This window comes from Lucilia sericata, unplaced genomic scaffold, assembly GCF_015586225.1.
Source record: "Lucilia sericata isolate MDLA Ls3-8-SP2 unplaced genomic scaffold, ASM1558622v1 Contig000433F_arrow, whole genome shotgun sequence".
Lineage (NCBI taxonomy): Eukaryota > Metazoa > Arthropoda > Insecta > Diptera > Calliphoridae > Lucilia > Lucilia sericata.
The window spans coordinates 1-18,174 of NW_023994448.1; the positions used below are offsets into that span (position 1 = coordinate 1).

General features: G+C 28.1%; 1 protein-coding gene and 1 long non-coding RNA gene across 5 annotated transcripts in view; one reads left to right on the forward strand and one right to left on the reverse strand.

Moving 5' to 3' along the window:
- Positions 1–3: 3 nt before the first annotated feature.
- The window catches only part of LOC119604801, a 151,377-nt gene continuing 133,206 nt past the window's right edge, over positions 4–18,174 (reverse strand). For all 4 annotated transcript variants that reach the window (XM_037957657.1, XM_037957656.1, XM_037957658.1 and 1 more), the window contains exons 4-6: positions 10,845–10,922; positions 10,632–10,764; positions 4–71 (exon numbers count right to left, since the gene is read on the reverse strand). In XM_037957657.1, coding sequence (XP_037813585.1) covers positions 34–71; positions 10,632–10,764; positions 10,845–10,922 — 249 coding nt within the window. In that variant the 3' untranslated portion in view covers positions 4–33. The remainder of the gene's footprint in view (positions 72–10,631; positions 10,765–10,844; positions 10,923–18,174) is intronic.
- On the forward strand, positions 13,188–13,627 carry LOC119604804. Its single transcript, XR_005231548.1, has 3 exons — positions 13,188–13,320; positions 13,386–13,446; positions 13,515–13,627. It is a non-coding gene; the product is annotated as an uncharacterized LOC119604804 (long non-coding RNA).

Sequence of the window (18,174 nt, forward strand, 5' to 3'; positions counted from 1 at the left end):
TTTTCCCCCATAGACCTTTCAGAACTTTTACGCTCATGATGCAAAAGGATTCCTCAATGCATGATCCACCTCTGGTATAAATTTGAAACCAAAAAGTAATTTTTGCACTTTTAACAACAATTTTTGTTAATATGCTATCTCAAAGTTAAATTTTTATTGAAGAAAATAAGTGCTAACTTCCATACAAATTTTACAAAATTTTTTAAAACTTCAAATTTATTTTGTATATTAACAAGGTGAACATGCTGAACACAAAACAGGTGAAGATTAATAAATTTAATGTATAGATTTTAAGATATGATCATTTATATATTTGTATATAAAGCCAGTTTTAGACTGTTTTTCCGAAAAATGTAAAGTTATTTCAGAAATCGTTTATAACATTAAGATCTATAATATTCTATGGTTGCAATTTAGAATTTTATTATAAAAAAGTCTTTAAATGTGCAAATTATGGAGTATTATTCAAAAAATATTGGTACTTTTTATATTCAAAAACTTTTCATAATTTAAAATATTTGTACTGAGAATAAGAAATAGTAAACAAGCAGATATGCCATGAGTTTTTCTTCTTAAATGGTGTAATATGTAAATGCATCTTATTGGAGTGCTATCTTAAATAAGTCGTTAAAATGTGGAAAATATTAAAATTTTTTTATAGGTAAGAATTAAATAGTTTTATTGCTTTCCTGAAAACTAGACTTTATTGATTTAGCACTTTTTGAATATAGGGTATCGATATGTTCATTTTCCTACCGCCCATATATGGTTTAAAAATGTGACAAATATGTATATATATATATTCGATTCCTAATTGACTTAAGTCCGAAAATAACAGAGACAGAGAAGACAGACAGACAGACAGACAGAACAGACAGACAGACAGACAGAAGACAGAAGACAGACAGACAGACAGACAGACAGACAGACAGACAGACAGACAGACAAAGAAGACAGGACAGACAGACAGACAGACAGACAGACAGACAGACAGACAGAAGACAGACAGACAGACAGACAGACAGACAGACAGACAGACAGACGACAGACAGACAGACAGACAGACAGACAGACAGACAGACAGACAGACAGACAGACAGACAGACAGACAGACAGACAGACAGACAGACAGACAGACAGACAGACAGACAGACAGACAGACAGACAGACAGACAGACAGACAGACAGACAGACAGACAGACAGACAGACAGACAGACAGACAGACGACAGAAGACAGACAGACAGACAGACAGACAGACAGACAGACAGACAGACAGACAGACAGACAGACAGACAGACAGACAGACAGACAGACAGACAGACAGACAGACAGACAGACAGACAGACAGACAGACAGACAGACAGACAGACAGACAGACAGACAGACAGACAGACAGACAGACAGACAGACAGACAGACAGACAGACAGACAGACAGACAGACAGACAGACAGAACAGACAGACAGACAGACAGACAGACAGACAGACGACAGACAGACAGACAGACAGACAGACAGACAGACAGAAGACAGACAGACAGACAGACAGACAGACAGACAGACAGACAGACAGACAGACAGACAGACAGACAGACAGACAGACAGACAGACAGACAGACAGACAGACAGACAGACAGACAGACAGACAGACAGACAGACAGACAGAAACAGACAAAGACAGACAGACAGACAGACAGACAGACAAAGACAGACAGACAGACAGACAGACAGACAGACAACAGACAGACAGACAGACAGACAGACAGACAGACATAGACAGACATACATACAGACAGAAATACATACAGACATACAGACATACATACATACAGACATACAGACATACACATAAATACATACATACAGACAGACAGACATACAGACATACATACATACAGACTACATACAGACATACAGACAGACATACATACATACAGACTAAAACATACATACATACATAATACAATACATACATACATACATACATACATACATACATACATACATACATACATACATAACATACATATAGTATTATGTACAAATATGAAAAATAGAATCCGGATATTGATTACAATAATTCTATTATTTAATGAATATAGAATAGAATATTTACATTGGCATAATTAAAATGCCAATATACGTACATATGTATTATGTACAAAATATGAAAAATAGAATCCGGATATTGATTAAAATAATTCTATTATTTAATGAATATAGAATAGAATATTTACATTGGCATAATTAAAATGCCAATATTACGTAATCCCTCTTAAAACTTCATAAGTCTCGAAAATTAAATTTTGAAAACTTTGCTGAATATTGCAGAATTCGCAAATATATATGTATTCGTATTTATATATGTACAAATAGTTGAAAAGATGAAAAAAATGAATGCAAACACAAAATATACATTTGGGTTAATTGAATTTCATTTTTGCTCCCTATTACTTAAATGTCAAAAAAAGGTAAGAATGTATATAATCGTAGCCGACCATATATACCCTACCAGTGAGTATATTAAAAATAATGAAGCATTATAATTGTTTTTACGTTAATTTCGAAATAAACAATTTATTGACAAAAAAAGGCGGTTTTCTGAAATAATGGATCGATTTTTCAACAATTTTCTATAGGCTTCGTCCTTGGGTCAATGGAAGAATTTCTTAAAAATAGTCACCTGTAACGTGCGCACAGTTTACATGGACATACAGACGGGCCCTTCAGTGGTGTAGGGTATAAAAATAACAAAAATAAACAAATATTTGCCATAAAGGACATCAACGAACTCAAATATGTACATAATTAACTTTTAATAGTTAAATCTACAATAAAAGCAGTTACATTTTAAGCGAATACCATTGAAATATGCAATATCAGTTTAGCACAACATTCGGCATTAAGGCGGAAGTAAAAATATGTAAAGCTGTTCTGAAAAGGTAGACGCAAGCCACACTTGTGTACAATTTTGTAACTTAAATAGCTCCTCTTAAATTGGAACACTAAACATCTTTAAAAGACCAATTTTTTCACAATGACATTTTCTCCCCAAATATATATACTTTTTTCATATTAAAGGAAACATAATTATTTGTAACCATTTTTGTGTAAAGAATTAAAGTAGAAACAGTGCTGCTTTTATTAAATAAAATGTGAAGCAAACTTTAGGGAAAATTAAAAATGCTAACGAGAAATCGCTCATTTAATTCAATAATGTCCTAATTCAGAATTTAGGTTTAGATTTGATTGAGTATTACGAAACGTTTTTATCAAAATCTATTTTCAAAGTGATAATCATTTGTGTTACTTATACATATTATACATAAATAAATATGTATCTTGTTTTATTTTCAAACTCCATATGTACATACATACATACATACATACATATGTATGTAAAATTTAAAGTAGTTTTTCTGAAACTACATTTTCAATGTAATATTTTTTTGTTAGTACACTATTGAAATAAATGAGCGAAATGTTCTTGTGCAGAAACAAACCCAAACAAACGAATAGTTTTATATTTAAAAACACTTCGAGAAACAAAAATTAAAAAAAAGTATGTACGTATGTTTTTTGCGAAAAGAGCTACCTACCCCTAAGCACTTTTTCTGTGAGTGGGTAAAAATAGTATGCGTTAAAATTTACTCTACTTTGAATAAAGCTAAATTATTTGTAACAATGCTCGTTTAAGTGGAATAAATATTCACATATTTTAATATGTACTTTTGCAGTTCTTATACTTGTAGTTACTGTTGTTGTTTTCGGCGGTAGAGCAGTAGAATAACTGACTGAAGGAGAATATGTATGTATATACATGTATGCATGTATATTAAAGAAAAATAAGGTGTTAATGTTCCCCACAAAAATTAAAGTTTAATTGATTATTAGATACAGTTTCTCAGTTTCTCTCTTTTTGAGGTTTTCATGAGTTTTTAAATATTCCTTCCTAAAGAAAGATATAAAATTTTGATGTCCATATCAGAAATTTTTTCCGAAAAATTTTAGATTTTTGGCATTTCAATACAGATGGATTTAATATTAATTATTTATATTAATTGATTATAATCCTTGTTAAACATTAACGCTTGTATTTATAAAAAAATCTTATTTTGCTTTTAATGTACTCAATAGTTAAAGCACACTTTAGCATTAAAAACCATTAATAAAATTGTGCTGATTTATGTTTAAGTTGGCAGCACTGTACAATATGGCTGTCATTTTATGTGTTAGTGTTGCGTACAATTAGGAAAAAATATTCGTTGATTCGGTTTTCTTAATTCATATTTTGTTTATAATAGATTTTTGACAATAAAAACAAACTTTTAAGAAAAATAAATATATATATGGCTTTAATAAATGTCTATATAGTTCAGATGTATAAATATAACATATGATTTTTAATTATTATTAAAAGTATCCGAATAACGGATATTTTGCGACAAAATATACATCACTATGACACATTTTCTTATTTTTACTTATTTTCCTTGTAATTTTTGATAAATTTTTGCAAATATTGATAAATTTCTTTGATATTTGACAAATTTTAATGCCGGCGAATATATTTTGCATTAGTATAACACTAATCAATATAATTTACATGGTTAATTACTTTATGGCATTATATTTAACCAACAAACTTTGAAAAAAGCCAAATCAAATGATTTTGTCCATCATTTGGTTGACAGACGGGCATTTCCAAATTGCCTAAAAATAGTGCTGGACAATTGGAATATTGTCAAATATTCATGCATTAATCCAATAATGCCTAGATTTGAGTTTTTTCCTCAAAATATAATCGTTTAAAAATTTTCTGGGATTTTATTTACAAATTTGTAAACGTTAAAATTAGAATTTTTAGATTTTATTTTAAAAGAAACCATAATTACTTTTCGCAATCAACCTAAAATTACCGGAAAAATCTTTATCTGAGAAAAAAAATTGTTAAAAATCAAGTTATTGTTGGCTTAAAGAAGGGTCGAGCCTACAATAAAATTCTTCTAATTGTCAATGGTTTATTGAAGGTGTTTTAAGCTATTTCACGTTTATAAATACGATTTTCCTGAATTTTGCCTAAAATTGTTTAATAAACCTAAAATAAGTTTTTATAAATACAGCCGTAAGTATTTTAGTAAAACTGAAAAATTTGATTTATAACACCCTGTAACGGTTTCCTGTACACATAGATTTTTTCATGTGTGAAAATGACTGTTGCACGGTGTAATCGAATGAAACCATGATGTACAAACATATTATATATCTTCACCTGAAATGCAAAAAGGCGTAACAACCAAAAATTTTAAAATCGACTTTTTGATTGAAAATGGTCTACTGCATCAAAATACACGCTGTTGCGTGTATTTTAGAGTCGTATACAAAATTACGTTCTCAAATTTTCATATGGTTTATTTGCCAACTATATGAAAAAATCATAAAAAGTTCAAAAAATAAAATATTCATCCTTTAATCCAGCTCACCAAATATTGACGGCAGGACAAAAATTTTGTTGTAACTTCCATTTTGGGGACACCCTAATGTACATTGTTTATATGAATAAATTCTTCTACTTATTTATCACATCAATAATACGTACATACATACTTAAGTAGAACAAGACAGCTCTAGTACCGGTAGAGCGGCATGACGGTGGTGTCTACATGACATATTATATTTCATTAAATGACTAAATGAAAGAAAAAAAGCAGAATAAGCAGCAACAACGTCAACAATTTCTGTTAACGCCAATCATTTGCTCTCTGCATGATGGAATTAAACAGCAGAAAAAGTTTTATAAACTTTTTTTAAATAAATGAAAGTTGTGGTAGCGAATGATTGTAAGGTGAAATGTTGTTAAATTTTTAAGGTTGTCAAATGAACATCATGATGTCCCAAAAATATTTTCAAGTTATAGATGAGAAAAAAACAACCCGAAGTGCTGAAATATTTTGAGTGTTTTGTAAATATTTAAAATATTTTATAAATTTTCTTCAATGCAATTTTAGATACGATATTCTTTGAAGAAATATTTAAGAAATTGGTCCGCCAACTAACGAAATAACGTCAAGTAAATTATGTCAATTGTTGTGGTCCTTAAAAAGGTTTGTGGCAAGAAAAATGTAAAGTGTCAAGCATAAATAAATTTTAATTGTATTAACAAAACAAATTCGATTATCCATAAGCGGCTGTAAATTTTTAATATTTAACTATTTATGTACTTATACATACATAAATATGTAAATACAAATTTGATCGGATTTCCAATAGATAATTCGAAAAATTTCATTTTCTAAAAAACAGAATTATCATAATGCTAAATTAACATTGAGTTTGTTTAAAAAATTGGTTCTAGACTAGACTTTTATGAGTTCAAGACCCCAATGCGTTATTTGTTTCATATATTATTTATAGAGAGAAAAGTTTATTTAGATATGTACGTATGTTTAATGAAACAATGTATGATGAAATCTACTGTAGAAACTCCAATTACTGCAAAAGAACTTTGCCAAATTTATTATCCACCAAGTTAGTATAAAGTTATAAAAGAGTAACCATATAACAAAACTTGATGAAAAAGTAACCAAAAATATAAGAACAATTTTGCATTGAATTCTATTCATTCAGGTGATCATTCCTTCTATTCGGTTGAGTTAGGGCAATAAAATCGCTTGTTCGAACACATAAACGCATGTTCTAAAGATATAAAAATTGCCATTTAAATAATGAGAAAAAACGACATTTGGGGTTTTTCATTTCCATTGTAATGTATATTAATAATCCCAAATAAATAAGGGAGTCCATTTTGAAAGTATATGGTACCCTACACCTGTCATAAAAAGATAGACTATCTTGTGGACCAACTCTGATGAATTTTCATCTTAGTTTTGAATTTTTTTACAATGTATGTAATCTTTAGGAGCGTTATATATGGACTATGATAAAATATGGACAGACCATTTTTAAATTTGGCAAATGCATTAACTTTTATATACAACTTTTTTTTTCAAAAAAAGTATTTATTTATAAGTCAATTATTTGGATACAATCGATCTGAATATTCAGAATTACTCAAACATTATTATTCATATATGTATCTTGATGTATGTAAATTTGGTTATACCCCTAATGTAGAAATACATATGTATGTATATATTCGCACATTGATAAATGTAAATATTCGATAATATCTGTGCATTTGTTGTTAATCCCAATACACACATACAGTCAGTAAGAAAGGAAATAAATTAATAAAATCAATATGTTCTTAATGCTTCAGTAAATTTTCATGTTTGTAATTTAAAATACATTTACATTGATATTTTGTTTGTATTTTTTTCTTTCGATTTACTTGATAGAAGTGCTTCTTCTATTAAATAAAACATTTGAATGTTGATGTAGACCCATACGTATGTATGTATGTACACATCTGATCAAAAAAATAGGTAAACATTTTTTGTTTGTAATAGTGCAAATATTTTTGAAAAATTTTAAAATTTTTTCAAAAAATTTTTTTTTTGAACATTTGTCGTTTCGTTTTATAAAATGAGACCCTAAACTTAACTTAACATGATATTAGTTTATTTGACTGTAATTATTTTTCATATTACATTAGACGATTTGCGTTCTTTAGGAAATAACTTCTTAAATAATAAACAATTCTTACCAAATATTTTTGTATAAATTTTGGCATTCTCTAAAATAAAGTTTCCGAAATAGGACTAAATATTATGTACCATTTCACTGTTTAGAAACGGCTAACCTTAATAATAATAAATAAATGCACTGTAAACACCTATTAAAGGCCTGCACAAGACAACAATAAGAAAACAATTTGTTAAAAAAGTTTCGAGTGCTTATGACGGCACCCATGATATTTTTTAACAAATTGTTGTCTTGTGCAGACCTTTAACACCTATTGTTCTGTCCACATGTGTATTTATTTTTATGTTTATTGACGTACATACATGCATATGTATTTACATTAGGGTAATCATTTATTTTTGACAGAAATTTTACATATCACCACGTAATAGTCAATAATAAATCAATAATGAAGATCGTGTTCGCAGGTTGTATGACTTATGAAATTATAAAAAAATATAAGATACTTCCGGGATCCACAAAAAAGTAAAAAAGTCATACCCTAATGTACATTATAGAAACATTTTTAAGCTACACAAAAATAGTTTAAAATAAGCATGTGCGAGGGAATGGAAATAATGTGTGAAAATATGTAAGTTTAAATGTGTATTTGGTAATAAATTATAAAGACAGCAATTTAATGTAACATTCATTCCTTGTAAAAACAAATCATTTATCATTAGATCCTAAGAGTGGTAAGACACAGTATTATGTACACACACTCTTGAACACAACAATTACAACCCATCAAATCCGAAAGCATTAAAAAAGGTTTGACTAAAAGAGGTAAATAGAAAATAATATCTCAAACTATGCAAACTATTCTAAAGATACATTCATTTGGTTTTTGTCTGAATAAAAAAAATATTTAAATCGTTTTTTAATGGATAAATGAAAAATGTTTTAAGCCATAAATTTTTTGGAATGTATATCACAGCAGACATTTTGTATATCACTATTTCTTAATGTAATATATTGCTAAAAAATAAAAATATAAATTTTTAATATTTTAAAACACAATTATTTATTAGTTACATTTGAATGCATATCAAAACACCTGTATTTTAATATACATATTCTCCACCTACAGCATTCAAGATATCATAAAAAATTATGCTCATATCTCCTTTATCAGATTTATATGTTCGCTATATTAAATTGTAGAAATTACAAACGGAAAGACAAACTTAGGTTAACATTTCTCACTAGGATATAAATTATTATGATATAAAAATTAAAATATTTTCAGTGTAATCATTCTGGATAAATGTTGTCTGGGTAGTGAATATTTTTGTGCAGTTTTTAGTCGTAGAAATGTAGGATGACATTGAAACCATATGTTACATTTCATGTTTATATTTAAATCAAAGATTTATTAAATACCTAATTTTTATAAATCGGACAATTTATGTTATATTAATTATTAATATTTTTATCTATTTTGAAATTGTGATACATAGTTATGGAACACTTTTTTCACAACTATCAAAATGCGTCTACTTAAAATTTCAGTTGTATGGGGGCTAGGTGAAATAATGGACCCTTTTTAACCATTTTCAATATGCTTCGTCCCTGGGACAATAGAAGATCATGTACCAAATTATTGCTTTATCTTCAAAGTAGCTACCTGAAGTTTCATAATTTCATAATTATGTTTAGCATACTCGTATATGGACAAAAAGCTGCAGAACCAAGTTTTATACTTGTCTTTATGACCTTGCGGATTTTTTAATGATTAGGCCTCATTTGACCCTAGACTAATGCATTTTATGTAAAAGTAGATCCATCCGCCAAAATTTTATTAGGATCGGTCCACATTTTCCCCGGCCCCTATACAAAGGATCTTTCAGAAAATTAGTTCTTAGGCAAGGTACAATCTTATGAATAATAAATCACATTTTATTCTCTTAACTGGTGTAGGGCATTATATATAATTCCTTACTTGTTTTATATACGAGTATATATGTATATATATACATAAATATGTATATAGATGAACTTTTTTCTCCAATTTTTGGTTTTGACCTTGTGTATTATGGTTTTAATGCTGATGCACTGAATCAGTGAATAATTTCAATCAGCTGCTCGACTTTATCTATTCCCAGGATAATTTCGTTCATTCATATTTAATGGCGACATCTCAGACAAACATAAATAAAAATGAAACAGTGTCGGTTTGTTTTGGTCGTAAAACCTAATGAAAAATGTTGTTGTGAAATATAAATATGTACATATATATGTATAGTATGTACTTGAGTAGAAATAATAAATTTTCTTTAAACACTCCGTCAAATAATAATAGTATATTTTTCTCTTACTATATGTATGTATGTATTTCTTGCTAATATCAGACAGCTACGTTCAAGAACTAGTTGACAAATATATTCTTAATTTTTCTAACCCCTCCGAAAGTTTCAAAATTTGACGACTGCAGTAGTGATTAGATGTTTGATTTGTTTCATTGTCTTATGAGACAAAAGTATTAAGATGAAAAAAATACTTTTGAGATTGTGGAGGTACTAAGACTAAATATTAGAGTTGTCAATTATTACTGTTTTCAATTATTCGAATAAAATACAATATTTTTTCACTGGAGTAGTCGATTAAATTTTAAAAATTATTCGATTATTCGAACGAATAATTAACTTAAATTTAAATCAAAACAAACATAAAACTTCAAAGGAACACTCCTCTTAGATGCTGTGGTTCCTGAGTTTATCGATTATGAACAAACGCTTTTCACTTTAAATCTGGAAGTATTACATTTTTAAAGTTTTTATAAATTGCAAAAATTATTTTCTGTTTGAATTTTAACAGCTTAAATTATTATTCAAAAATTCGAAAAAAATTTCGAATTATCCTTTATTCTAAATTGAAAAAGAAACTATTCGTTCGAAAAGAAATTTTTTTTTTTTTCTCATTTATTCGAATAATTGTTATTCGAATGATATCTCTGCTAAATGTATAAATCATGTAAAAATACTTACCTACTACATTAAATGTATAAGACAGTGACATTTTTGGTTCGGTATTAATTTGACATTCGTAAATGCCAGAATCTCTGGGCTGTGGGTATTTTATTTGCAAGGTCCAATTGCCGGAACTTTCGGGACGCAAAACCTAAAGAAACATAAAGGAAGTCGGTTAAATGTGTTAATAAAATGATTTCTAAGCTGGTCATAAAAATTGGCAGTTATTACCTGAAATCGTTGATCTGAGGTGTACGTTGTGGAACCCGCTGTAAGGATATGTAAGTCTCGTTTTCTAATCCATGAAACCTAAAAAAAGGCGAAATAACATTTTTAGCAACTCAGCTAAAAAAGATTATGTGTAAACCATATATGAATTCATATATGAAGCATATACATACATATTTTCATATATGGTAAATTTTTTCATATATAATTCCATATATGTACATATGTCATATATGTATGTGCCCATATATGACATGTTCTATATAGCATTTTTCGGATATGAACATATGTATGTATAATGGATATATGTATGTATATGGTTCATATATGGTCCATATATGATTGTATTTAACTGGGAATTTTAACTTTAAATATGTATATGTTATTAGGTAAAGTTCGTTACGAATATTTATTTATTTATCTACATACATATGAAGATATGTATGTATATACAGAATGTTTTCTAATGCGTTAATATACTTTAAATCTATTTTTTACACAAAATATATAATAAGATATTCGTGTAAAGCTTTAAAGCCTGTAGTTATATTTACATACATCTTAGTGGTAATGTAGCAAATGGAAGATTTTAGGGAAAAGGGTTTTATGACACAAAATAAAATCATCAACAACAATGTCACCTTCATAAAATTTCTCAAAACCGGGGTGAAGATAAAAGAAAAACTTACATAAACATTAAAAAAATGTCTTCAAAATAGCGAATCATACTCACAATTGTAAATAATCTTATTTGTTGTTGCAGTCTTTTTTTTTTTTTTTTTTTTTGGAGTATTTTTTTAGATTTGCTATTCTTTTATTTTCGTTTAAAACACAATAAAGATTTTATTTGCCTAAGTATATTTCGAAAGTACTACGCTCAGATGTATGTATGTATATTAGGATGGCACTCTGTGTATAAGTAAAAACTGAGTGCTAAAAAACATGCGTCATACTAATAAAGTCTTTCATATAGTTCTTTAAAATTTCAAATACATATGCCTATTATTTTCGGTGTGAGATCGATTTTATTGTTGTAAACGTAGAAATTGAAACTCACGAATATTAGTTAATAAAAATTAAATTTCAATTCAGATGAGAAACATTTCAAGTACCTTGATTTGTTTAAGATACATACATATATTTGAAAAATAGTAAAATGTCATAAACATCAAAAGCTATTTTTCTGGAAACGATTTTTTTTTTTGCATTACACGAGTCTTGTGTAAATGAGCGATATGTCGAAACCCGGTTTTTGAAAAATGTCGAATAATCGATTACCCTAGTAAATACCTACATATGAATGTATATATTTAATATAATCCTCCTTTTCTTAGACGTGTTTTGTTGTTGTTGTTCTAGTAAAATTGTTATTTTTCTCAAATTGGTTTTTATTTTTATGGTTAAAAGTTTCATTTTCACTTTGTTTTGTTTCTTTTTGGGATTATTTCTCTTGTTGTGTGATTGCGTGAAAAAATGTGTCTTTTAATTTTATTGTTTTTTATATTTTAATATTTCAATTCCTCATCTCTTCCTTTTCCTTAAGTTCACTGTTCCTTCTTTTCCACTTTTACTTCCTTATGATTTTTCTTCCCTTACATTTTCTATGTATGTGTATATGTACATATTTGTCTTACAGTGTGTGATGTACACATTATGTTCTCTCCCTATTTGCACTTTGTTGTTATTTATTTAATGACTTTAGTTTTGTTATTGCTGTTGTTTTGATACTTAATTTTAATTACAACTTTGTCTAAAAACAAAGCACAATTTAAACCAATTCAAATTTCAAATGTTTTTGTTACTGAGCGACTGTGTTTGTATCTACACACAGAAAAAACATCGATCGGAAATCGGGTATAGTAACAAATAATTAGTTTATGTAAACGAATATTAATTGTAATTATTAAAAGTCTATAAATTCATCTAATTCTTTATAATAAGAACTGAAAATACATAACTATAATCGAACTGAGGTTTATATAACCATTAATTTAGTTAGTAGAACCAATTTGAGCTTTTCAAACTTTTATTTTATTATTTCGTCAAGCACAATCAAATTTAAATTTACAATTATTCACTATAATTGGAAATATCAGTCCTTGCAATCAAAAATTTGGTTATATTAATATATTTAAGGCAAAAAAAGGTTATTTGTTATTGTCTCCCTATATTTCTATCATCAGTATAATAAATTCGATTATAGTAAATACAATAAAGCTTAATTCGGTATTTGCAACGGAAAAATTATAAATTTCGAGTATATTGATTATAATTAAGCTTTATTCGGCACTTCCAACTGAATACAATAAAAAATTGTTTTTTATTTCTTGACATATGTATAACAAATTTAGTTCTAAAATAAAATCTCAAGAAAAACAAACATATTTTTATAAAATTTTAAAATTATTATTTCAAAAATAATTTACATGTAAATAGAAATACATTTAGTGAAAACGTACATATATCAATAATTGTCAAAGTAAGTTAATGTAAGCTGATTCATTAACAAAATATATCCAACTAAATAATTTTTATTTTTGTTAGAGAATTATGAAAATGTGTGGAACAATTTTCTCCCTCATTTGTAATTATTTGTAATTATGAGGTAACTAGCGATTCCCGAGATCGATACTTATTTACGGAACACAATTTTATTGAATTTTTAATTTACAGAAATCACAGCTAAATACTTTTATGTGAAACATCCAAGTAGTAGCTGCTGATTGACACAAGCTGATGCCGAAATATGTATTTGACGCTGTCGGTATGCTACCAATAAAGTCGCTTATTTTTTCATTGGACCATGAATGGAAGAACTTAACATATTGTAATTTTTTGTCATCATTTAGGTGAAATCAAACAGATTAATGTTGTAATGTAAGAAAATCTGATTTAGTTAAAGAAAAATTGTATTTTATAATTTTATTTGTTTTCAGATTAATGATGTTCAATTGCGTGGTGCACCTATTTCCCTACTTATTGTTAGCTGTGCTGCCTATCAAACACAGTATACCAGAAGTCGATTTAAGAGGGATTCAAATCGAGCAATTAATAACAAAATTGTGTAAAAAAAATATTTACAAATAAATAAATAAAATATAAATTGAAAACAATATGATCATATGTATATTTTAATTGGTTCCTAATATTAATAGTCACGGTCTCCACAACCGAATTGTTTTTTAAAATCAGTAGTTGCGCCCACTAAAAATTCACTGACTACAATCGAAAATTCGGTAATAACAACTAACCTATGTTCTAAAAATACAGTGTAGGCAAACAAAATATTCGGTAATTGCTATCGATTCATGTGATAGTACACGTAACCGACCAAATTCGATTGGAAACAAATTCGGTTGTGACAACGAATCTGTTTTCTCTGTGTACATATATATTTAAGGCGTTGAGCCTTAAGTCGACCTTTGTACATACATATCGTCAGCTGAAATGCAAAAATTTTAAAATCGAATCCACCGCATCGAAATACATATTGTCGCAGATTTTTATAACTTTTTTGTCAAAAACACCAATTTTAATAACATGAAATTCAAAAGGGCGTAACAACAAATTAAACGTTTCCACAAGTCAGATGAAGAAAGATACATTTTTATAACAACAATAGTTTTAACTTTGTTTAGTTTTTTACCTCTCCTGTAAAATTTTCAAAAGTGTTGTTACGCCCTTTTGTATTTCAGGTGACGAAATGTATGTATATCCCAGCATAATATGGAGCATTGAGCTACTAGAAACAACTTGAAGAAAATTATAATAGTTTACAGTACTTTTGCTCACGAATTAAAACCTACATATAAAGTCACCTGAAATGCAAAAAGGGTTACAACAAAAAAAGGTAAATCATCCAAATACATCTTGTCTTAAATTTTTAGAACTCTATTGTCAAAAACACCATTTTTAATAACATGTAATTCAAAAATGGCGTAACAACAAATTAATAATTTCCACAAGTCAGAAAGTCCTAAAAAATAACACAATAGACAATGTCCGCGGCACATTCATATTCAAAGTAATATTCGTCCTTTACCCACCTTAAAGTATACCAATAGCCTATTGAAAATATACTCGTATCTCGACGAAAAGCTGCGAAACCAAGTTCCATACTAATCTTCATGACCCTGTACAAAGCCCTCATCAAAATTTGATTTATATGTCCATAATTTTATTCAACAATAAATGGCTTAAGTATATCTGAGGCAAGGTATAATTCAACTTAAATTCTTTATTATGAAAACGCCCTTTTTCATTTTAGGTGACGATAATTACTAATGCATTCCTTAGGTTGTTAGGAACAAAATTATTACAAATGTATTAATGCGAATTTTACAGTTTAGCTTAGGGATACTTGAATTTTGCTGGGTTCTACAAACGGGGTGGTTATAGTATATACATATATAAGTATGTATTATTGTGTTTGTTATATTTTTATAGTAATTAATATTTAACCAAAATATTATTGTTATTCATAACTTTATATTAAAAAGTTTTTAAATCAGTGTTGTCCTTGTTATATTTATAAACTTTTTGAAAGGAAGTGCAAATTATTTATTTAATGTAAATGTTAATTCTATTAAAACAAAAAGCAACAACCGCAAACAAATTGTGAACAAATTGAAAGCAAAAACTTAAAACTATAGGGAATTCAATATTAAGAGTTTAAAAGTCAAGAAGTCAAGTTTGTTTATGTCATTGTTTTATATTACATATCATAAAACTAATAGCAACCTATTTATAAAATTAGACATTCGATCTAGAACACAATTTTTGGTCTACATAAAATATCGTCCAAAATCATCTGCAGATATGCAGATGAAGAAGTTTTAAAAAATAATTACGCCAATATTACTACTGACCCAAAAACTTTCATAGAAAGTAGATATCACAATTTCAAAAATATTGTTTTAAGCCTAATAATTTCGTGTCTAATGACTTGGATGATATTTGCACCAAGGTTAGTGCAAATATCATCCAAGACATAAATATCGGTCAAGAACTGCCGGAGTTAGAAGGGGTCATAGCTGGACATTTTGGTCATACAGGGTTTTTTCAAATGAGTGTAACTTTTTACCTATTGGTCCTAGCAAAAAATGTCCAAAAATATTTATGTATATACATACATATTTTTTTATCGGTTTAAAACATTTTATCCTTTTCTTATGTAAACAAATTTGTTAGTATTAAAATTTTTTTACCCACAATCTTAAATCACGTAATACGAAAACATTAAACGCACTCGAGCGTTAAACATTGCGTTTTAATGCGGCAACATTCTACTTTTTTCGTTTCAATTTATTTAACATTTATATTTAAGCTTGTAAAAATTAGTGGCGTCAAAGCATAACATTTTACCGTAAAAATCAAAGACTATCAAAAAGAAAGAAATTATTTAAGATTTTTGTTGCTGCTGTTTTATTCAAGAAATAACTCGTTATTGTCTCAACAAAAAAGGTCAACAGTTTTGACCACTATTCCTTCGCAGTGTGTAAGAAAAAGGTCTTAATTAGGCTCTTATTGTTTTTAATTCATTGATGTTTGTAAACACGTTTAAACAATCACCCCTTTTTTACAATATTACTTATCTTTTTTGTTCAAGAACATGTTGTGTTGGGTCTTAAGTAAGCGAAGAAGGGTTTCTTAAAGATCCATTAATGGAAATTGTATTTGTTAATGTTTACTGAAGGAAAACGACTTAAATGTTTGTTAACTTAATTACTTAAATAAGTATTTTTACTCAACAAAAAATATTAACTGATATCCACCTCCGAAATGATGTATACTTTGGTCGTTGGTTTTCTGAAGAAATAGTGGAATCCGGCTTTTTAACTCATTACTTTTCGGAGTAAATTTTTACTGGGAATCATATAAAGTTGTACGTTGTTGTTATTTTCTTCCTTCTGCATTTTTAACTAACAGTTACTTTATGTTTTTTATGTTGAAACTTCAAGAATATCGCTTTTTCATTTCGTTTGCTATAAAAGAAGTACTTAAGGAAGTGATTGAGAAAAAATTAAAAATTTATTCCTAATCTATGGACCCTAACTACACAGAATTGCCACTGAATTGAAAAAAATAAAACCCTTTTAACTTTTAAGATAATTCAACTAAATTTGGATCTCATTTGACCATAGTTCCATACAAAGTTTAATTTCAGAAAACACTTAAACATCCATAACTCACTTATTAGCATTAGTATTATGATAAGTATGGTATAACTAAGTTTTATATGAATATAAATCCCTCAATATCTATACTACTCTAATGGTATGGATTTGCCCATATGAAACCACATGCATAATTTTTTGGTCACTTTTTATCACAGTGAAATTATGTTATCGTATTTAATCTCCAGTTAGATATTCTGCCTTTTAAAATAATTTTGTATAAAAACTGTCAATTTAACGTTGGGATAAAAAAATAACCAGACATTGAGATAACTCCCATTATAAAATATAGACGGCCTGAAACCAAAACTGGTTTAATTATTTAAAACTTTAACTAACAGAAACATAATACTTCTTGTGTTCAATATTAATACTCTCAAAAATCATATTTGAAATTCAAAACTCTTCCTAAAAAACGAATAAATGCAATACGAGTACAAACTTTGGTTTAGTATATGTTTGTATGAATATTTGTTTTAGATTGTGTTGTTAAATAAAAGTTTAGACTGCTGGGTATTGAATATTGTTTTCTATTCTATTGTTTTTTTGTTGCTTTTTAGAAAAACATTTCCAACATTTAAAATACAGTTACACTTAAATTATTCATTAAAAACCAAAAGTGAAAAGTTTTCTCAACCACAATACAGCAACACAACACAGTCATGGCTTTGTCCAAATAGTTTGCCACAATCCACACTTGAACTAGTCGAAATGCAGTTGCAGATAGAAGGATTGTCAGGGCGGGGGCACGGATGAAAATTGAAAAACTATTTAATTTTATACCTCATTTTAGGAGAAAAAAAAAACTAAATATTTTGATAATACACTGTGGGAGTTAACTTTACAAATTGCAATACATTGGCAACATAAAAAGCAACAGAAAACAAGACAAAATAAAAGTTTGCTAAAAGATTTTCTTGAAAACTCCAGATAAACAAATTACAGGGTTTAATACACAACACAGTCTTAACCATCACACCATTAAGTAAATTCTGAACTGACAGCAAATAAAAGAACCAACTCCTTAACCTCCTACTATTACTTACATCCTTCTAATAGGGCAATTTGTTCAGTATTTCTTTTTAAAAGTGCACAAAAAAACACAAAACCAACAACTAAACAAAAAGATTTTTGAAATGTTGAAGAGTTAATAATGA